This window comes from Morone saxatilis, unplaced genomic scaffold (assembly GCF_004916995.1).
Source record: "Morone saxatilis isolate NCDOM2014 unplaced genomic scaffold, NCSU_SB_2.0 Contig17, whole genome shotgun sequence".
Taxonomy (NCBI): domain Eukaryota; kingdom Metazoa; phylum Chordata; class Actinopteri; family Moronidae; genus Morone; species Morone saxatilis.
In genome coordinates this window covers 8,475,961-8,499,539 of record NW_023339729.1, presented here as the reverse complement: position 1 = coordinate 8,499,539, position 23,579 = coordinate 8,475,961, and the positions used below count along the sequence as shown (strand labels likewise).

Below are 23,579 nucleotides of genomic sequence, written 5' to 3'. Positions count from 1 at the left end.
CAGAGAAGGAAAAGGGGAAAGAGGGAGAGAGGAGTAAAGAAAAAGAAAGAGAGAAGCAAGGAAATGAAAGAAGTTAGGTGGAAACGGGGGAGGAAATAAGGACGAAGAAACATTAAAAGTGTCTGAATGCTATCTGTTACTGAGCACCCAAGTTGTTGATTTGTTTATAATTCAGTTGTGTGTTTTATGAACCTTTTTCTGTGAAAAGAGAAAGTTGTTTTCTTTGATTTGACACTAATCTGAAAGTCGTTTTGCGTGTCTGCCTCAGTTTACAATTGTATAATAACGTAGGAGAAGCAGTTTCTCATATTCATTCATTCAATGACTCAATTATTGGCATCAAGTTTTTCAGTCAGTGACAAACCCGCAGCACATTAATCTTGCTAAAATGACAGTATGATAGTAATTGCCAGACATCAGCGCAGTCACAGAAGTGAAGGAAATAGACTCTTGTTTTAATGTCAACAATTGATTTGTGTGTTTTGTTTCCATCAGCGATTTGAGCAACAACAAAATCACCACCATCGAAGAAAGAATATGCGACAACCTATGCAATTTAACTCAAATGTAAGTAATCACAAGTCATTGTTATTCTCTCTGCATCTGTTTGTCTCTTGTTTTTTGCAACAATTCAAAACATAAAATGCAATCAGACTCAATTTATACACACACAAATGATTATGCACACGTTCACACGTACATCTGATAACACGTGCTTAAATAAGCAGCATGTTTCCAGTTACCTCGCCTACACACAAGATGAATGAAGCTCTATTTTAGACTGGAGTAGGAGGTAGTGAGTTGTAATTATTCCTCACCAGGTCTTTACATGAGAAAGGTTTTTTTCTTGTGCAGAGTCTCCAGTTTAGCGAAGCTAAACTGACGGCGACAGACAGAGAGACACATGTCACATAACCTTTTTGTGCTTTCTGTCTCGTCTTCCTCCTTTCATCATCTTGCTCCATATACCCAACCTCTTTTCCTCTTGTGCCACTCAAATATTTTTTTCTCCTTGTCATCTGTTCATTCCCATCACCACTGCTTCTTCTTTTCCCATAATTCACCATCATACCCTGTTTGCCACCTTGCTCTGGCTCTTCCTTTCCTCTCACGTCGTTTAAAGGAATACGCCTTTTAAGGCCGACATTTTAATGTTTCACAGAAGAAAAAGCACGGGGGTAACTGATAACATTAGTCATGGTTATTTTCCATTTACAGGGTCCTGGTAGTGTGTATGCTGGCTCATTGTCAAGGCTTACAGGGACACTTTAATGGAGCAGAGCCATCATTAATGTTATCAGTAACACCTGTGCTATTTCTGCTATGAAAAGCCAAAATGTCTGCCATGTAAAACGTTTGTGAGTCAGGGGAAAAAGTTACCAACTATGCCAAACATTTAACCACACTACTAACCAAAGACACTGGGCACAGAGAGAGTCTCCAGAAGTCCGCTGTTGTGGTAATTTGCAGGCCTTTTATACTTTTCTGACTCTTAATAAAATTGGTGGCTACTGTGCTAGCTAAGAAGATACAACATGTATAAGGATCATTATATGTTGGGGGGTGTAACTTTTTCCAACTTTTGGCAAGAGCCAGCTGTAATGCTAACTATTGGCTATATGATGCTATTTTTCTAATGTAATAACATTAGTTAACTGTTTAACTGTATTAACTTGGTAAACATGTGTGTTTACCAAAATGTTGGATTATTAGTTCCATGCAAATGTGTAATTTTTTCATTTACTTATGATTTTTTTCTCTTTCTGATTCAGTGTTTTCCAACGTTAAGTCCACGTAAAGTTACTTTCATATTGCAACATTTACATAACCTCACACCACTTTGTGTAATCTCATTGTTCTGCCATCTTTGTTGTAGTTTGTTCAAACATGATTTCAAATACTATTTACCAACATGGTGCTGACAGTAATGGATTTCAGCTTTAATATCCGATCTCTGCAAGTGTTGTCATGTTTCACCTAGATCCAATCATTTCTTCCCTGTCCTCCTCTCCTCCAGTGACTTGACCAGTAACCCCTTTGAGTGTGACTGTAAGCTGTTCCAACTGGTCAGCTGGCTCCAGCAGAAGGGGGTACGAGTTCGACCCCCAGATGCCATGCTCTGCAATGAACCTCCTAAGCTGCGACACCAACCCCTGATCAATGTCAGCTTGCTCACCTGTGGTATGAAACAAATGCACACAAATTACATATCTCAAAACATGTTTTACAATCATATAAATCTCATTTCCCTGTTCGTTTGGCAAAGGACCCATCCTACCATTTCAGATTCATGTGTAGAAGTAGTTGAGGGAGTTCCTTGACCTAAATGATTTACTCTGGCAAGCTCAACACAGGGAAAGACAGACATCAACCAAGCACTTGATGATTAGAAAGGCTTATCTACCAAAAACAGTAAAAAGTAAATCCACATAAAATGTATGTTACTTATTACATGATCCTTGTAAGGACAAATTCCGGCATCAGGGGAATAAACTGTCTCTAACTACCTCTTTTTATCTCTTCTGCTGCTTTGGACAGTGAAGTTCTGATGCTGATTAAAATTATAAATGAGATCTGAGACACTACATATTTGCACTGCAATGTCTGAGTTAAAAAAAACTTTCCTTCTTCTACAGGTCCGAACTATGCAGCTTGTCTTGAGGACAGCAGCAGTGGAGGAGGGGGACGCAGTGAGCTTGTTATTTTCTCATCCTTCAAACCTGGAAACTACACACGTGAACAGTGTAATAGCGTGTGTTTCGCTGCATCACATCGCTATGGGGGCTTGGGGACGACGCACGAGTGTCTCTGCAGCACAAACTCAGAGCCAAACTTGATTAGCAAATCTCAGTGTTCTGCTGCCTGTACAGACCCCGAAGTTATGAAGGTATGTAGCACACAGTGGGCCCAGATAGTAATTATTGCACTGTAATGTGCAATTCAGATGTGTTTGCATTGTGCAAAGAGTGGCTTCTAATGAAGACCTCCTTTAGTGTAGCGTCCTTTTCTTTCTTTGTTTCCTCTCGTAATAACAGCCTTCAGGATTTCCTCTACGCCTTCCTATAACCTACCAACAACTTCCCTCTGTGGCTTGAATGACTTCCCTAAATCCTCAGATTCTGTTTCCTGCAGGGCTGCTGTATAGAGCTACTGAACAATTTAAAAAATCAAGATTTGTTTATTTTAAATCAAAGCAGTTCATTTTCAGTTTCATTATAGCCAAGTTTTTATTAATCTGTCAAAATAATAGTAAAACCGCAGACATCTTTACAATTAACAGAGTGGAAAGTTTCATTTACCTTTAAATACTTGTACATAAAATACATCACATGGTTTCCCTCTTTTCATAGGAATGTGGGTGGCCTCTGGCTCGAGATGTGTTTGTGGTTGACTTCTCAGTCTCTCTGAAGCCCATCCCACTGCAAAGTGTTCACGACCGCATCAGTTTCTCCGCCGCCTCCTCTGTCACTCCAGTGACGCTGTCCTGGGACTTTGGTGACTTTTCATCTCGAGTCAACACTACAGGAACAGGGCTCACAGCAACTCACAAATATGGACTTCCGGGACGTTATGTGGTCAATTTGATGGCCTGGGCTGGACACAAGGAGGTGAGAGAGAAAAAAGTAAGAAAATCCTTTTGAACAGTATGATAAAAGAAAAACACAACAAAAAACACTTTTTCATAATGAGATGTGATTTTATTATTTTGTTTAATATTTGCATGCGTGTTCAGGTCTCTGCAAGTGGAGAAGTGACTGTGACACTTCCTCCTAAACTGGAGCTGCGCTGTCCTCCTCTTGCTGTGGCCAATAAGAGCCTAGAGTTCACACTTGTCAGCTGGGGTGCGTTTGGCATGGATGTGGACTGGAAGATCACAAAGGATGGTGTCCAAGTTGCCAAAGGTAACGCACACCAACACACAAGCTCTGAGCAGCTAATGCTGCTAAGCTGATCGATGGTCAATAAACTTATCAGCACGGGAATGGTCTCTGACTCTGAACTGCTCATGGTGATCAACAGCCAATTAGTTTTGTCTCTTCTGCTGCTGTAATTCTGAACAGTAGCTCTGTGGCTCTCTGTGGGTTTTATCTGGAGAACTAACAGGATAAATGTCCAATAAACAATGCTCGAGAGTCACATCCATCTTTAGGGTTGATGGAAAATTGTGTGTTAATTGTTTTTTCTGTGAAATCTCAAGTAATGTTTCTTAATTAGCCCTTGGTTAGCTGCGATATGTCAGTGTTGTGAACACAGCATATCACACATATCATCACATTTCAAGCTGATATGTCGAACTTAAAGGCAAACAGTTGCTTATTTACGCACCATGCAGGTATGGAGTACCATCATTCATTTGGAGTTGTTTGTGTGTCCACAGGATGAATGTAATTCCAATATATTTACTCTCTTTTAGCTCTGTTTTTGGTCTCCACCAACTCCTGAAGGAAATATCAGTCTCTTTAGCTGCTATATGCTCCACTACTTTATGTTCACCCTATGTTTGGAGCGGGGCAGGTAGCATACAGGTTCTTACAGCTTAAATAAAAAAAACAGCTGCCTGCTACTGCCGAAAACAACATAGCCTTTTCCCACCAACATGGAACTAGCTCCATTCCAGTTCACACACTTAGTTCTGAACCGTCGGGGCATTTCAACCAAAAGTATATTGGTTCGGAACCCGGAAAGTTGGTTCCCAGCTAGAAGAAGCAGGTTTCCCTTGAGAGCTAAAGTGGCTGTGTTTTATTCTACAGTTGGTTGCGTGCACACACTCTGTTATTGAAGCATCCTAAATTATCCTTTGTTGTTTTAGAAATATTGATCGTATCCCTTTCAAGTTACACATTTGAAGCTGCCTTTGTACATTCTATAATCTCAGCTTCTTGAAGCTCTTACAGTTGGTCACAGTAGAATGACCCATTAGTCAAGTCTCAGTGTGCGAAAGCAGTTACACATTAACTGTGTCCATATCGCCCTTTCTCACACATACACAGACACACACAATCCCTCTCATAATACTGCATTAGAGTACACTTAACCTATCTACCCTCCTCCTTACCCTGTTTCACCTCCGACGACAGTGCATTAAGAATTCCTCTGTTTGTTGACATTTATAATTTTGTATTTTACCATTACTTGATCTATGCTCCAGGCTGTTTCTTTGAGATATTGTGGATCTGATAGCTAGAAGAAATAGAGAGACTGTACAAGGCGAGAGTCTGAGAAACTAATCATTCATTCATTCATTGGAGGACAAAGTGGGAATATGAAAGACATTAAATGTCATTGTGAGTTCTTCCTGGCTGTCTCTGGATTGTGCATGTGTTTGTGCCCTTGTAGATCACACATGATCTTTAGTAGTCTTTAGGGTTTTTTATCCTCTTTCTATCAGCATCTTTTGTGTCTCCTTTTTCAGGTTTTTGTTTGTTTCAGCTGTTCACACCCAGACCACTGTTCAAGGTTTTTTTAAAACTGAACAATAAAGCAATACGCTAAGCACTTTCTGTGGCTCAGACTAACGTCTAATGTTACCCACCCATATTGATCAATCTTTCTTATGTTGACATTTTAATGCGAATGGAGGTGCAGACAGACAAACTCCTAGGAGAAAAGACAAGTTCCACAATAATATATAATAATATTCAATGTATTCATAATACTTTAATAACTCAGTGAATCCTAAATGCAGATTATGTATTGCACTGGCTTTGTGAAGACCTTGATTTGTACTGATCTTTAAATTATTGTCTCTCTGTTGTCAGGATGCATTGTACAGTATACATGTATATAACATAGTATACTGTATATAATTCTGTACCTTGAGGCTTTTGTAATACGTATCAACAACAGAAAACCCAGTAAAACTGAAGCGTATTCTGACTTTTGAAAAAAATGTTTTAATCAAGTCGTTTGAACATCAGATTTTTAGCAATAATTTACAGCTTTACATGAAGTGTGATTTCAAACGATCTGGGAAATCATGTGAATGTTTTTGTCCCCTGTCAGTCTCCCCTCACTGTCCAGAGGATGGGGTATACCACGCTGAGTCCTCGCGCTGTTTCCAGATTGTTCCAGGGGAGTTGAGCTGGACAGATGCTCGACAACAGTGTTTAGACCGCGGCGGGGATCTGGCAATAGTCAAGAGAGATGCACTGCGTAACCTGCTGGCACACAAAATCACACAGTGAGTGTTTCTCTCCGTACGGGGAGCAGAAATGGGGCCTCAGTGTTTCTCTGATTTTTTCCAATAGTACTGCATGTATATTGTTTTTCAATTTTTTAAACTATAAACTATAAAAACTATATTTATATCAGTAGAAGAGACTAGGCTTTGCAGAAAGTTGTCAGGTACAGAACAGATAACCTGCCAGCTCCGTGGCACAGTTAGTCATCCCTGTTTGCATGACAGACTTAATAGTTCTCACCATGTTGCCTTCGCTGTTTACAGCAGCGACAGCCAAAGAAACATTGTGACAGACATCAAATACTCAAAACAGATGTTGAACTCTTAATCACTGACAATCACAAAGTACATGGTTTGGATGTGGGTATGAAAAGTCTGTTTTTCTTGCCTCTTTCTCTCCTGTCTGTGTGGACTTTGAGGCTTTTTTGACTGAACGTGACTCTTTGTGTTTGTATGTGTGTGCACGTGTTTTTCAGATGAGGCAATTTTCAAGGACAGCACTTTTCATTTCATTATTTACTTTTTATGAATGTCATGCCTTGAAGAATATCGCATTGATTTTTTTTGTCTGGTTTTCTCTGGTTTATTAAGGCCAGAGCACCGATGGCTGAAACTTTTTGCATTATTATGATTTCTCGCAATAAAACTATTATTTTGCGGCCCGCAACATTCTCATGAAACGCGGCACAAAATTCGGGTTGGAAAACTGTCTGGAAACAGGAAGTAATCATCATCTGATTCACATGAAATTTTCATGGTGTTGTCTACACATGATACTGGCGCATGATGTGACCAGAGCATCATGCGCATATTAAAAATCGCTGCTTCTGTTCCCCACATAGTATTCAGGTGTGAACAGATCTTGACGTCAGGTTTAGCCATGGTAACGGATAACTGTCTCTTTCCACAAAAAGATGTTTGCTAGTAATGCTAGTATTGTCCCTGTGATGCACCGTATATGGGCATCAAGTGGATTTGGCTTTGCTACGATAAATAGGTTTCTGGCCTTGTGCCGATCTGAAGGCCTCCAGTGTTTAGGTCGGAGAGGGTCGCAAAAAACACATCTGTAAAAGCACAGCTGCATTGTAACTTTAACACCCTGGGAGGAGGAGTCCACAGTTCATGGTGTGCGTGTGTGTGCATGTGTTTGTGTATGTGTGTTAATGTAAGGGTAGAGGCCCACCCCTCGTAGACGGAAGAAGAAATCTGCTGCAGATGAAGCTTATCCCCTCTCTCCTCCCCCTCCAACCCCACCCCCTCGCTTATATAAGGAGCCCCCTTTTTTTTAATCAGTGCTTGTTTTTTGCCACAAAGTATCTTTTTCTTGTTCCCTCTTTGCTTGTATTTTTTAACCCATCCACTCTTTTTAGCTTTCGTTTTTACAGATTTTTTTCTTTTTTTTTCACTTAACACCGTATGACAGGAAAAAAAATTGAAGCAGTGGGGAAATATGCAGTCCATTAGAGGACTCATGGAGTGAAAATCCAATTTATCTTGTAATCACAGGGTTGTAGGAAATATCTGACATCCCCTCTGTACATCCTGATGGGGTTCAATCAAAGCCCATTTTCATGCTCTCTCTGCCCTGAAATCATTGATTGTTGAAGGCAATCTGGCACATATTTTACACAGACTTCAATGTCATATTGATTCAAGTCTGGATGTTTTGTAAGAAGGTTTGTTCGGTCTGACTGTACTATCACACTCACAAGGACATGTGTGAAAAATAAATGTTTCTGTCTTTTCATGATTCATCCTTGAACTTCATGCATATTCTTTACATTTTTCTTGTCACAGATTTCGTAATGTTAACCAATTTTCCAGCTGTCTTAACTGTAACTGTAACTAAATGTCAAGCAGGCGCTGTGTTAAACTGTGTCTTATGTGTCTGTCTGTGCCCCAGGGAGAAAGGTGTGTGGCTGGGATTGAGTAATGTCAACTCTCCGGGCAAGCTGCGCTGGGTGAACGACTCAGAGGCACAGGAGGGAGTGGAGGGCCTGCCGCCATTCCGAAACATGTGCATGTCCCTCGATCAGCGCGGTCAAATCAATTTATACCGATGCTCTGCCAAGCGTGCCTATGTCTGCCAGTACAGCCACCAAGGTACGCTCCCTGTACCACACAGACACACGCACACAAAAATATTGATATAAACATATCTAGCCAGTTCAAATGCCTAGAAACCCATAATCAGAGAAAGAAAATGAAAACGGAGGCATATATCCAATGCAAAGACAATTTACCAAATCCATCCATGCCTTAGTTGTTTGGGCAAAGAGCAGAGAATTTCAGCCTTCTTAACTATCAGTTTATGTAAATTAGGTTGTGGCACAAACATGCGTAGAAAGGAAGACATAACTATCAGAAGCACTAGATTGGCTCCATGAAGCACCATTTATAATTGGAGCATTAATACAAATTGCTCCATGTGTAAGAAGCATCTATTTCCAGCAATTGGTTGCATCAGAATATTGAGACTCTTTCAATATAGCATCATCTTAATGTAGTATTGCTGATAAGCATTTGTTCCATTTAAAGGTCCAGTGTATAACATTTAGGAGGATCTAGTGACAGAAATTTGTTTTTTATTTGTTGTGTTTTTGTTATGAATGAGCTGTTCTTATCTACAGAGGGAGTGGGTCCTCCATATTGATCCACCATGTTTCTACAGTAGCCCAGAATGGACAAACCAAACACTGACTCTACATTGGGCCTTGTTTTTTGTATCTTGGCCACTGTAGTGTTTCAGGCTTGGAAGGCTAAGCAGTATTCAGTTGGCTGGTTGCAATCTGCAACTTCACTGCTAGATGCCACTAAATCCTGCACATTTGTCCTTTAAGGAATAGGGTCAGGTAGGCACGAAAGAATGGAAACAATTCAACATGATATATGTAATAGTTTGTTACCCAAAGGCCACATACAAAATTGTAACTATTCCCATTTTTTCATCTTCTCTGTCTGTATATACAGCATTTGTTAAGCAGTAAAATATTAAATTCATTCAAATGTCCACGGATCTTTAAACTCTGGAAGGTGTAAAAATAAGAAGACTATTTTATTCTCTTTATATGTTGTAACTGGATATCTATTGTTGAAGACAACAACAAAAGTGGAGCACATTCGATTGCTGCAGCAACATTACTGCTATTTTGAATGTTTAAACTCATGTCTACGTGATAAATGGCCAACATAATGTGGGTGAGTTGGTAACAAGTAGAGAAATAGGTTAAATCTCCTTCAAATAACAGTTGCTGGAGAAAGATAAACACAACATTTACTTATAATGTGCACAAACACAACCAAGATAGGCTTCAGATTTTCTACTAGCAGTGTAAGATTTATATTTCATCCATTGTGAGTCAGTGAATAGAAAGCCTTCTGGTTTAGTTATTAGCGTGAAATAGAAAATGTTGTGCAGTAAACTTCATGTGGGTACATGTCAGTCTTATAAAGTAACACATAATGTAACAGACTTCAGAGAAGCCTTCAAAACTCAACTGAAATTCTATGTCAAAGTGTGAAATTAAGTGTACATGCAGGTTTGTGTGTGTGTTTTTGTCTGCCTGCCTGTCTAATTGTGTTATTTTGTCCAGTCCGTGTCTGTGTTTGTGTCAGTCTGCAGTCAGCAGATACATCGTGTACTGAAGTGTTCTTCTGTTAGACTTTTTAACAGTACTTCTGTTTGATCTGTTCTCGCTCTCACGTCTTCCTCTCTCTCTCTTTCTCAAAGCAATTTGTAACTATGTGGACTGCAGTTGCTCCATCATTTCTTTTAAATTTCCTCCGCTACCTCCTATATCTCCTCTGTCCTCTTTTTAAACCCCTCAATCCTCCCTCCTCTTTTGTCACCTTGACTTCATTCTGTTTATGCCTCTATAGTGCGTGTTCCAGATGCAGGGATCTACATGGTCGGCCTTGCTGTGTTTCCTTCCCATAATCATTTCCACCATGCCCCAGCTACTCCGCTCTCTACTCCCCAGCCTCCCGGCGGTGGTATAGAGGTGAGGTGGAAATCTCAGCTTGTTTATTAAATCATCTTACAGTTCTCCTCAAACCTTTTTTCATCAAACTGTATCTGTCTTCTCAATTAATTCTTCTTTATGTTTTTCGCTCAGGTGCTGTTGTTCCCAGCTCTGAGCTTTGTTCAGCCAGGCCGTCTGTCCTCCTTAGAGTTTGTCACTCAGGAGCTCAGCTCACAAATCCATGTCAGATTCCAGACCTACAGACCTCACTGTCATTATCCCGGCCTGCACCTGCTACTGCCCAGTGAGTCAAACACAGAAACACACACTAACACACTCTAAACCATCTGCACATTCCTGGTGAGCATCAGCAGGTGTTAAAAAATCTATGAGCCACCTGTGCCCACACATCCAGTTGGACAAAAACATCCACACATACACACACACACACACACACACATACTGACCAACCAGCCCTGTCTAAAATGGTTAGGTGGGTAAACATGAAAGTTTAAATGGAGACTGAACAAGAGAGGAAGGAAACAATTCCAATCAAGGTCACCTCCCTTCTGAGCGCTCCTTGTCCTCGTCCAGACACATGACACGTAACTGCAACACTGCGTGGCACAAGGCACAAGAAATTGAAATGCTTTCTATGTTTTTTTGTACTCGTCCACTGGGACCTAGCAGCAAAGCTGTGCAATAGACAGGGGAGCAGAGAACGGACGCACATGAAAGATGTGAGAAAAAGAAATCCAGAGAGAGGCGAGCGGGTTGTTTAAGACATGACAGCACGTTTTCTGTGAAACTTTGATTTAGAGTTTGTGAACACAGCACCAGGGGAGGCGAGAGTGGAGATACTGAGATATTGCAGCTGGATTATTAATTACACAGAACGCAAGCTTGCTCTGCCCTACTCAGAGATGGATGTCAGCCCAGCACACTAATTATGTTCCTACTACAAATAACATACACACTCAAACCTTTTACATTCAGATTCCACAAGTGCACACTTGAGATACTTGTTTGACCTCGTCACTTTGATCAAGTAATTCATTTCTTTTATCTGTGGTTTTTATTCCATTATGCTTGTTAGATGTTAAGTCTCCACAATGACAACTCAGCTTAAGATACTGATTTGTTTTTGTTGACTTTTTGTACTTTCTCCTTAAACTATATCCGTGTTATTTAAATAAAAATGCTCAGTTTATTTTGTCCTCTTTTTAGCCTTTGTTATTAAACAGAAAAAATAAAGAATAATAATATATTGAATCTAGTGGTAGAAAGTGGATAGTACTATGTTCAGGTACATGTATTTAATAGCTATAGTAGCCTATTGTACATAGGCCTACAAAAAATATAATCAGCGTGTATGATGTGTTATAGGTTAAACTACCCAATAGTATATAAGATAGTTATGTGTTAAATAGCAAGGAGGCAGAGAAGAAACCTCCACCAGATACAACATTAAAATGCTGCTACACACTGATGCATCAATAATCAATAATCCAATATAACACTGACAGGATCATATTGCTGCTACTCTTAAAGGTCCAGTGTCTTACATTTAGGAGGATCTATTGACAGACATGGAAAATAATATGTATAATTATGTTTGCTTTAGTGTATTTTGATGTGTGTTTTTGTTACCTTGTGAGAATTTTATATCTACAGACGCTGTAGGTCATTTTCTGTGGAGGTTGTAATGTTGCAATGTTTCTATAGTAAGCCAGAACTGACAAACCAAACATTCACTCTATTTAGGGCCTTTTGCGGTTTTCGTAAGGTTCGTGGCCATCGTAGTTTCACGTGCTTGGAAGGCAAGCAGTCTTTAATTGATTGCAATCTGCAACTTCACTGCCACCAGATGCCACTAAAGCATAAACACTGGTCCTTTAATGCACTTTTAAGTATTTTTACGGAAACTGTCAATACTGTTTTTACTTTTTAGATTACGTCTATTCCACTTGGTTAATTTTCATTAATGTGCATTAAAATACATCTTGTGCTTGAAGCTGGAGATTCCTGATTTCCACTTGTACACTTTGAACACCATTTAAATTGGTGTGGTTAAGGTTGGTTTGGTGGGGCAGTTAAAGGGGATAAGAGAGAAAGAATTCTTTTGAAATATGTTCAAACTTCAGCTAAAAATAAATGGTGACAACTAGATGAATCTTGTGTCTCAGGTTGTGGAGGTCCAGCGTGTGCTCCGGTGGCTGTTTGTGTCCCCAATGACACCAGGAGCAGTGATCCACCCTCTTGCCCCAAACTAGAGCAGTGGTGTCCCTTCCAGCGCCAGTGCCTGCCCCTCTCTAGTCCCTGCCAGCCCTCTTCCTGTCCTAACTGCACTCAGGCTCACCGCCTTCCCCCTGGGGCACTGAGGCCACGTTACACTCTGCAGAACGAGGTGGTCTTCACTCTACCAGCAGGACCAGCTGCACACATACTGGTGAGAGGATTTACTTTTACCTCTTCAGTTATTCAGTCAAGGAGAGAGTTTTCAGTGTTTAAGCTTTGGATGTGAAATACAGTAGGCCCTGAACAAATAGCTGATGACTGCTTAATTTTTAATTAATATGCACAGTTAAGAGCTGCTGTACAAGGCCTGCTGTTTCACTGCAAAAAAAGAGGCAGATGAAGGTTGGATTAAAAAAATAAGACACTTGCTATTTGCAGGCAAAGTTGGTAACGTGCAACTTCGCTTCTGCCTGTCTGACTTTGATCTGTATTTGTCTATAACATACACTCTCCTGGTCCTCGTTCCTCCCAGGTACAAGAACAATTGGAGGACCTCCTGGTTTCCCGTGGTGATGTAATCGCCCTGCAGCACGACGCTGGCCCCGCCTCCCTCCTCCGCTGCCAATCCACACCGTACTCACTGTGGCGGCAACCCGTTTTAGCCCTTAACCAATCAGAGTGGTTCTGGATCAACAACACCAGACAGTCAACAGACGCCTCGGCCGACGACGACACTGACCCTTTGCCTGACCCGGAGCTTGATGTGGAGGCGCTGGTGGCAGATGGTGAAGGAGGCTGGCTGGAAGAAGTAGTTTGCCCCATCAGAGTGCTCTATGTGGGACGTAGTGAGACTCAGCTGCAGGGAGCACAGTTGTCTGCTGGTCTACCCCAGCCTGGACTCTACAGTGTGGTGGTAGGGCTTTTATATCCCAGCATGCATCTGACAGATTTCAGATTTTTGCATTAGTGTATGGTTATGTGTGTTTTTGTTACCTTAGAATGAGAGTTTCATATGTACAGACGCCACAGGTTGCATTCCGTGGAGGCCGCCATGTTGAACCGCCATCTTTCTATAGTCGCCCAGACAAACCAAACACCAACTCTAGATATGGGCATTCACATTTTTTGCGTGCTTCGCACCCACTGTAGTTTCTACTTTGTTCTTGGAAGCGGAGAGTGAAGGGAGGGAGTTGCAATCTGCAACTACACTGCTGACCATACTATGCACCGGTCTTTTAAATGTCTCTATAGAGAGAAAAATGTACAGAAATGTACTAATATTTTAGTTTTTTCAGCATTGACAGAAGTTAGTAAATCAACATCCATTAGGTGTTTGCTGCATAAATGATGTGCTTGTCTATACTTTTTTGTCCCATATTAATAATTCTGTTGAATTAACAAAAAAATTGAGACAAAGTTTAATTTGATAAATTCCAGGTAACTTCAGCTGAGCCATCATACCCAGGCTCAGCATCATGCCCGTTGCGCGTTGTGCCTCCGCTGGGCTTGACCATCCTCCACCCCCCTGTCCGGAACGGCACCCTCTACCTGCAGCCTAACGACACCCGGCTGCTGCTCCGCGTCCAGTCTCGCTACGCCACCAAGGCGTCTTGTCGTGGTAGCAATTGCAGTGTGACCTTCCAGCCCGACTGTCCCCCAGAGTTTTCTTCCAGCCCAGTGCTTTGTCAGCCTGGGCCGAGCTCCGGTTCCGGGGGCGAGGTCACAGAGCCCAGCCTATATGCGGTGCTGGATCTGAGCCTGGGGATGGAGGAGCAGAGGAGTCCAGTGCAGGTGGAGCTAGAGGCCCATAATAATGTGACGGAGGCCAGCCTGACTGTGGTCATCCAGCTGGAAGAGCCGCTCAGAGGACTGATGGTGCAGCCGCACCCTGCACACCGGGTGCTGATGGAGTCAGTAGTGGTCAGTGTGTTTTTGTGTTTACTTCACTGGTTGTTGTATTAGTTCATATTTTCATACTGATATCATGCTGCACTGTACTTTTGTTTTATCATGTTTTCATATGTCTGTATATATGTTTGTGTGTTTTAGAGTTACACAGCATCGGTGCTTGAAGGCTCCAATCCCACATTTAAATGGACAGTGGATGACAAGCCCTATTTCACATATTACAACACTGTCCTCAATGTCATCTACCAGCACTCTGCCATCTACAAGCTCACTGTAAGTTTCTGTTGTTACATTCATGTCAGACTATTAATTGTTTTAATTAAACATATATATGACAGGCTTGTGTGCTTTTTAAATGGGCATCCACAAACACTGAAAAATGTCTGCAGATTAAACAACTTCAGTATTAGACTTTTAGCAGTTTGTTAGAATTGGTGGGCACAAATCCCCAAAGATACTGGCATTTTGGTTTTCTTCCTGGAACGTGATTTTAAATGTTCCTGGAGACTAGGGTTAAAACTCAGAATTATTTTTCGATTATGTAATCTGTTGACTATTTTGTTGAATAATTGTTGGTCTTTAAATGTCAAACTGTAAAAATGCCCTTTACAGTTTCCAAGAGCTCAAACTTGTGTTCACAGTCAGCAGTCCAAAGATTTAACCTAATAGAGAATAAAGAAAACCAGCAAATATTTATATTGGAAAGTACAGTCAGAACCAGTAACTTTATATAATTCTGCCTTTTAAAAAATTATTGCTGATTAATCTACTAGAGGCCTTTATAGGTCACATCATGTGTTTGGAGATATTATGAATGCATAGTAGTAGTCATAGTGTTGTGTCACAACTAAAGCTAACAGTGTAGATACAACATAAGACTTCAGCCTCTTACCAGCTGTCTTACTGGTCACATGGGATCTCTTCCAGGTGACGGCCATGAACCATGTGAGCACCCTTACAGAGCATTTCAACGTGACTGTGGACCAGCTGCAACCTATGGCCAACCTCACAGTAAAGGGTGTGCCAGATGTGGTTGGTCAGGGCTCCACTCAGACTCTTACCACCTCTGTGCTTGTCGACATGTCTGTGGCCGCCACTTTCCGGTATGAACAATAGATGGGTGGATGGATGGATGGGATGATTGGCATGGGACGACGGACGAGGCGGATTAGATAAATAGATGATAGATAGATAGATGAATTTGGGGATAGATAGATTAGATAGATAGATAGATAGATAGATAGATAGATAGATGATAGATAGATAGATAGATAGATAGATGTGTTTGTGAAACAGTGCATCTGTTTGTGTTTGACTGCTCCTTTTCTTCTCCTCTCTCTGTCTTTCTCTGTGCTCTTTTCTTAGTTTTTGTCTTCCTGTGCTCCATAATAGCACTGCAGCAGTCATACCATGCAGAGCCTTGGATTTATAACCGTGTGGTTAGAGCAGATTGCTGACAAGAATTTTCCCCTCTGCTCGGCTGTTTCCCCTGTACTTTTTTTCCGCTTTCTCTTTTTCTCTTTTCTCTCCCTCCCTCTTTCACATTCCCACTCTCTCAACTGTGGCTCACTCTTTCACTGTTTCCCTCCACTCTCACCAATCTTGGTCCGGAGAGGCTTCCTGAGTTTTGAGTTTCCACTTCTCCTCTTCCAAACCCTCTATTGCCTCGCCAGAGAAGATTCCCACTTTCCAGCTAGTGACTGTGAGTGTGTGTGTTTGTGTTTGTGTGTGCGGATGGAAACGGTTCAGTGCATCTGTTCATCTAAGCTCCATGTATTTCTCTTTAAGGCCTCTTTTAATGGTTTGACATTGCCTCTGTTATGCTACAGATGGTCTTTTGGTGATGGCGGATATAAGGAGTTTGAATTCAAGCCTCCCTACGGCCCGTCCCTCCTGTGCCCTGAGTCGCCCAATCAGGTTCTCCTAAGCAACAATGTCACCTATATCTACTCTCAGCCAGGTAACTCTCCATCCCCCCCCATCAAACAGAGAATTGGTTAAAATGTTAAATCTTGCGGTATGTAATGACATATGGCTAATTTCACATTCTTTGTCTTTCTCTCCCTTTCTTCCCTCTTTTGCTACAGGAATATACACAGCGCTGGTGTCAGTGTCCAATCGTTATGAGAACATCAGTCAGAGCATCAACATGAGTGTCTACAGCTTCCTCACTCATGTTGACATACAAACAGAGCCACGACTCCTCCTCACTGGCAAATCAGCTGATTTTGAAGCTCACCCTCTACCCTCACCCTATGGCATTCACTATGACTGGCACTTTGGAGATGATTCTGCCCCGCTGCAAGGTCGCCGCGTAGCACACACCTATTCACAGAGTGGCGTCTTTGTTGTCTGTGTGTCGGTAAATAACACCATCAGCTCTAAGGAAGTTTGTGCCGAGATGTTTGTGTATGAGGAAATTGAAGAATTAACAGCTGAAAGCTCCTCTCCTACAGAGCTTCACAGCCCTACTACAGTATGGGCACGCCTTGCATCAGGTAATAACATCACATGGACATTCTCTATGGGCGATGGAGAGATATACACAAAATCTGAACCTCATGTGTCACACAGATATAGCAAAGATGGCAACTACACAGTAAATGTGACTGCCGTGAATGCTGTGAGCTCTGGCTGGACAATCCTACCAGTGCAGGTGTTTGTCTTTCAAGTTGTGAGGATGGAGCCATCTGGATGTGTCCAAGAGCGGACCCCCGTCAACTTTCAAGCCTGGGTGTCCGGTAATGCATCGGCTCATCTTTATGAGTGGAGTTTTGGGGACGGAAGCCCAAACGAGACCCATCATGGTAACCCCAGAATCTCACACACCTACTGGACAAGTGGGAAGTACCACCTCTCGCTGCTTCTTTCCAGCGGGGTAAACAAGGCCACCAAGGCCAACTTCTTCAACTGGGTGTGTGTGCAGCCAGTCTTAACCAACATCAGCCTTAACCTTGAGAAATCGCATTACGCTGTTGGGGAGGAGATCCTGTTCCAAGCCAGAGCTGAGCCAGAATTCAACTACAGCTATCAGTGGGACTTTGGTATAGGAGAAGACCCTGTGCTCATCCGTGGTTCTGGGAATATTGTGACAACGTATAAAAACCCAGGTCATTACGTGGTGACAGTCATTGTCTTCAATAACATCTCCACCAGTAACACCAGTGTTGTGATTGAGGTTCTGATGCCCATAGGACCAATTATTATTCAACATAATGGCACTAAGTACAATAACTTGACCCTTAGAGCACCATACGCTTTCGCAACGTCTTCCTTGGCTTCCAATGTCACTTACGCCTGGAACTTGGGAGATGGGAATGAGTTTGCAGGCCAGAATGTCGTCCACACCTACAACATCTCGGGAAACTACAATATTACAGTGACAGCAGCCAACACAGTTAGCAGCAATCACACTACTTTACCTGTTTCTGTGCTTGCACCGATCCATGGACTGACCGTTAACGCTAGTTTGGTGAATGTCCCTCTCAATGCCTCAGTCCACTTTGAGGCCCAAATGGAGGAGGGAGATGGTGTCCGGTTCTCTTGGATCTTGTGTGACCGCTGCACCCCAATCTTAGGGACCCACACCATGTTCTACACCTTCCGCTCTGTTGGCACTTTCAACATCATCGTGACAGCAGAGAATGACGTAGGAACAGCACAAGCGAGCATCTTCCTGTTTGTCCAACGTGAGCTGGAGGGGCTGCAGATTTTGGCAGAGGAGATCGGAGGAGGTGGCGGAGGCACAGGATTGGATGGTTGCTGCTTTGCTACAAACCGTGTTCTCCACCTTCAAGCAGGGTTGAAGGAAGGAACCAACATGACATTTACTTGGAACCTCATCAGAGAGCTAGATCCCATCAGCTCAAGCTTCAACGTAAGCGGGAAGACAGTGGAGGTGAATTTCTCCACACCAGGCCCATGTGACATCTTTCTACAGGCCGCCAACCTCCTGGGTCAGTTGTTCGTTAACAGAACCATCTACTTCCTGGAACCAGTCGGAGTGGTGTACCTGCAGATCAGCAACAACCCAGTTGCAGTCAATGCCCCAACTAACCTGACAGTATTGACCAGTGGAGGCTCCAACCTGCAGTACCGCTGGACTGTGGATGATTACAAGCTGCAGTGGAACAAGCCCTTGAAGACTCACACCTTCATCAGTCATGGACTAAAGCTAGTTACTGTGGAGGTCTTTAATGAAGTTAGCTCAGAAGTTGTGTCAGAGATTGTCAGTGTCCAAGAAGTAATTTCTGGGTTAGGGTTCACAGCTACCAATGTGACGGTGCAGAGTTATGTAGCAACAGGCGTCAGCGTCTGGCTCCAGGGTGAGGTACTGACAGGAACCAATGTGACATGGACATGGCTGTTGGAAGGAAGAACAGAAACAGGAAGGAAAACTTCTCTGATTTTCCAGGAGCCAAAAACAGCCATTGTTACTCTAAATGCCACCAATGATGTCAGCGGGCAAATTGTTTCCAGAGAGTTCTTTGTTCAGGACAAGATTCAGGGGTTGGAGCTGAGGGTAAGTAAGGATTTGGCAGTAGTTGGTGAGAAAGTGGAGTTTACTGTTTCCATGGCAGCGGGCTCGGACGTTCGTCTCATCCTCATCATCAGCGGAGATGCCACTGTTATCCTTCAACCCAACCAAACCTATGTCCACACGTTCAGCAGAGTGAATACGTACATGGTGAATCTCACCGCTCACAACCAGGTAAAGTCAAAGGAAATGGATAGCAAACATTATAAGAGCATGTAATATAGATGTTTTTTACTATTAGGATATTATTAAGATAACATTCAAACGTTAAAGCCATCACAGCCATGTCAGAAGTACAACATGTACAGCTTCTGTACACTATTCTTGGCACACACAGTGGCAACCTTATGGCATCATTAAAATTAACTTTAATTCTCTGGATATTGCTCATTACAGAGCAGGAGTAGAGCATATATAAAATATATAAGCACATATGTGTTGCTGTAGGCGTAACTGTTGATTTGTTTGTTGTCATCCATTAAGTTATTTGTAAAATGGTGGCCAAGATATTTGACCTCCCTGCTTTCCTTTAAGCAGGGAAGTCAAATGAAAATGTCAGAATTACCATTAAAACTACCACACCACCACCCAAACCCACGCAGCAGTGAATCTGACCTGACGACCCTAAGAATAAAGTAACGAAAGCAACAAATACTGTAGACTGTACGTGCATTGCAGATTTTCTACAAGAACATAATTCCATCATAATAATTGCCAACAGCCAATGATTAATTAAGTTATTAACTTGTGATTATTACTTAATTATGAAGTTAATAACATAAACATTTTATACAGAAATTAGAAAATACCTAGACATTTAAAATGTAATTATCACTACATTACTCGGTTTGGCATTTACTTTGATAGAGATTTAATCCAACTAATACAATGCACATATTTTTATGTGTTAGGTTAGTTCCAAGAGGCGTCATCTCCAGGTCGAGGTGATGGAGCCGGTGCGTGGACTTTCCATCTCTGGAACCAGCGCAGCAATCCCTGTTGGTGTAAAGAGATTGTTTGTGGCCAACATCCTGACGGGAAAACCTGTTAGTTTCCTGTGGACCTTTGATCTATACCCCCGCCACCAGGCATCACATATGATCAGCAAAGAGGTCAGATCACTTCAGTATAGTATTTACCTTTTATAATAATGACATAAATATCATAATATAACAAAGAACTGTTAAGCTGAACAAATGTTGATGGTCTCAATGAATCACACAATCCCAGGTGTACTACACGCCAGAGGAAGCAGGTGTATTGACCATCTACCTGAAGGCCTTCAACGCGGTGCATGCTCAGAACATCACCAAGCACATCTGGGTGCAGAACCTGCTGACGGCTGCCATCCTGTATGCAGCGCCTCGGGACACTTTTATCAATAAGACGGTGACCCTGATGGCCTCTGTCAAACCCAGATCAAATTCGGTGGAGTGCTTGTGGGACTTCGGTGATGGTTCGACTCCAGTTCACACCAACACCACAAGTGTGGGTTATGAGTACAGAGATCCAGGACACTACCTGGTCCAAGTATGTTTCTTTGAACTGCATTATTCCACGTACTCTGTAGATCCATTATTTATTTGTTGATCTGTAAAATATAAATAAAATTAATTTGACAGATGCTGTATGTGAAAGCCTGACATATTCCATGTGTTGTGATTTCACCAGCTTGTTTTCTATCCCTGTCAGGCGAACTGCAGTAACCTGGTGAGCTGGGTCTTGGCGCAGGTGGAGGTAAACATCAGTGTATTAGAGTGTGAGGAGCCAGAAGTGCAGGTGGTTCAAGCCCCCCGCCTGGCCATCTGGCGCTCCCAGTCCACTTTGGTGGAGGCCAGTGTCGACCTGAAAGGCTGCCTGCGCTATGGAGCTCAGTACCTCTGGCAGATACTCTCGACACCCTCTTGTGATAATGACAAAGACTACCATATTCCCTCTGGGGTTGTGACTCAGCCCTCTCAGTCATTGCTTGTACCTGTAATTCGCCTGCCGGCGGAGGTGGACATGCGGCGACTGCAGCTGTCGTTGCCCAAGATGACTCTGGCTGCAGGGAACTACACTTTGGTGTTTTCTCTGTCATATGAAGGAGTGCCTCTAAGGAAAGCTGCCTGTCTGCATTTGGGTGTAATGGCTGCCAGGTCAGTGGTGAAACACAAAATTCAGACTCTCTTTCTGTGGAGTACATCTTTTACACCCACTTATATATTGTTTCTAATTTATTAATTCATTGTCATATGTCACATTTAACTAACATAATTTCAGCTTTACAGTGTTGATCTGTGCTGTCAGTGTATCTTTTTTATGGTAATTTTACCCCTTTATTCTTGTCAGGCTGATGCCCATCATAGAAGGCGGCACCTACAGGGTGTGGTCGAGGACACAGGACCTGCAGCTCAGTGCGGAGCAGTCTTACGACCCCAACATGGAGCCAGACAACCAGTCACTACTCCACTACCACTGGGAGTGTCAAAGTACTTCGAAGGTAAGGGCAGGCATGAAATAAAAGCAGCTTCCACAAATTATAACTGAAAACGATCTGCTTCTGCTTTTTGCTCCTGTGGTTAGACAGGATTGTCTCTTGCTATATTTTCAACATTTGGCTTATGCGTAATAGAAATAAAAGAGTGTTGAATTGTCAAACCAAACTCTACTCTCAAGCTTTTTATTGGTACTTTTCTAATGGTCAATTCATAAGACAGAGTTTGGAGGACAGATTTGATTCTGCAAAAAGAACTGTGGAAAAATTACGTAATGGTCATCTGGTCCCAAGTACTGTTACTGCCTTCAGTACAGTTTGTGAACGTGTCTCTTGAATGTTGAGTGTATGCTTGTGTGTGTGTGTGTGTGCGTGTGGCGTGCGTGCGTGTGTGTCCGTTGTGGCTGGTCGCCTGCACGCGCTACCTGTACACTCTACCCTGCGCGCCGGCACAGCGGCATTCTTAAAGGGGTTATGCAGCAACACTGTTTAGAACATACACACCTCCGAGCATCACAGCTTGGCTTGCTCCCACCCTGACATACACACTTGCGCACACTACAGAAACACACACTGCACACATCACGACACACTCACACGAGCAGGTGTAGCACTGCTGTAAAGAGCAAGAAGGAAGGCTCAGCCTGACCAAGCGACGCTGACGCGCACAACAGAAGCCGGCTGCAACTCCCCAAACAAGGAAGGAGACTGGCAGTCGACCAGAACGCAGTTGCTCAATTTCCAACACTGTCCCAAATTGATCCCAAGCTCACGTTCTGTACCACACCAGGATTACCGCCCCGGTTCGTACCATAAGAACCGCCACAGAACGTTACTTCACTTGCCGTGTCTTAGACATGCGCCTTCCCTGTCCTCTCAAGACCTTACGGCGCGTCGGGGGCCAAGCTCAGATAAACGGAAGACCACTGTAAACGCGATACGGGGGGGGGGCGCTGGCGGCGGGCGGGCGGGGGGGGGGCGGGGGGGGGGGGCGGGGGGGGCGGGGGCGGGGCGGGGGGGCGGCGGCGCGGCAGGGGCGCGCGGGGCGGGGCGGGTTCGGGCCGCGCGGGCCGGGGGCACACAACGCATGTCTCGCCTCTTCATCAGCTCTCCTGCTACCCATGTCCTAATAATAATAACTAAAACCGGTGTATGACTTTGCTTAGCAAAGCTACAAAAAACTTACAGTTACCAGTCAAACTGAGCCTCTTCAATGCCTTTTTTCTAATTAAGTGCTGCATTACTGTGAAGTAATGAATCCACTTTACTCTAACAAATGAAATCATTTCTTAGTTCCCAATAGCAAAGAAAAATAAGATACAAAATATTGCTTACCTTTTTCTTCTAGATATCAGTACTGCTGTTACATGAAATAATTAATCATGAGAAGTTCACAACAAAACAAAGCTAAACTATTTCGGTGCAGGGTGCGCGCACGTCAGTCTGATCTTCGGCTTGGGCTCCAGCGTCCGGTGCTGAATCTCTGGCTCAAGCTGAGGCGGGCTCGAATACACTTTCAGATGACCATCAGAAAAGACGGATGCACCAGAGTCCCCACGCAGACTGTAGTGCAAGACATTTCACGTCCACATATGAAAAATGAAACATGGCATCAGTCGTGGCTCCCAACTGTATGGGTCAAGGGACGCTTCAAATGGGGTCGCCAAGATATGATACTTTACGCTTGCAATAAGCTAAATGGACGATAGGGATAGAGTGACCTGGCATATCTGTCGAACTCTAATCATACCCCTATTATTAAAATTTAATATTGAAAAAGCTTAATACATTAGGAGCCCATATCCTGCGGCACAGGCTTAGTGCTAGATTTCCTTAAAAAATGACCCTGTACGGTCCTGTCAACAGAGGCAGTGGCTTGGGTTCATAGTTCTTTTCTCGCTTTACATGTTGAGTGTGTTGAGAAGTGATTTGTCACTTGACCCTTCAACCACCGGAGGCAAGTTTGAAAGCTTGAGAGTCCTCTGCTGTCAAGAATAGTTGTCCTCTCTGTAGTTGTGCAGTAGAATCAGCGACGTCCTAATTACTCAGCGTGTAGGAAAGAACCTGTTCACGGGTGAAGATGTAGTCTTAACTTGCCGGGTTGTGTCTGGCTTGTGGCTGTTCTGAATATTAGAGATAGTTACGAAAGACTACGTAAATTTCTTTATAAAGACATTTTAAACAACAATAGCTCAGATAAGATAAAAATATAAAACCAGCACTGCCAAAAATCAGCAACAGTGCTAGGCACAACTATACTACTCTACCGGCCTAGCA

General features: G+C 42.9%; 1 protein-coding gene across 1 annotated transcript in view; it reads left to right on the top strand.

Moving 5' to 3' along the window:
- pkd1a (polycystic kidney disease 1a) overlaps positions 1-23,579 on the top strand; it is a 64,577-nt gene that overhangs the window by 16,085 nt on the left and 24,913 nt on the right. Inside the window, 20 exon segments of the mRNA XM_035659771.1 lie at positions 496-567; positions 2,018-2,181; positions 2,637-2,887; positions 3,351-3,608; positions 3,734-3,902; positions 6,004-6,181; positions 8,085-8,284; positions 10,061-10,182; positions 10,297-10,447; positions 12,330-12,592; positions 12,914-13,294; positions 13,819-14,301; positions 14,431-14,562; positions 15,217-15,392; positions 16,119-16,249; positions 16,377-19,000; positions 19,738-19,938; positions 20,057-20,356; positions 20,519-20,964; positions 21,158-21,308. Coding sequence (XP_035515664.1) covers positions 496-567; positions 2,018-2,181; positions 2,637-2,887; positions 3,351-3,608; positions 3,734-3,902; positions 6,004-6,181; positions 8,085-8,284; positions 10,061-10,182; positions 10,297-10,447; positions 12,330-12,592; positions 12,914-13,294; positions 13,819-14,301; positions 14,431-14,562; positions 15,217-15,392; positions 16,119-16,249; positions 16,377-19,000; positions 19,738-19,938; positions 20,057-20,356; positions 20,519-20,964; positions 21,158-21,308 — 6,853 coding nt within the window.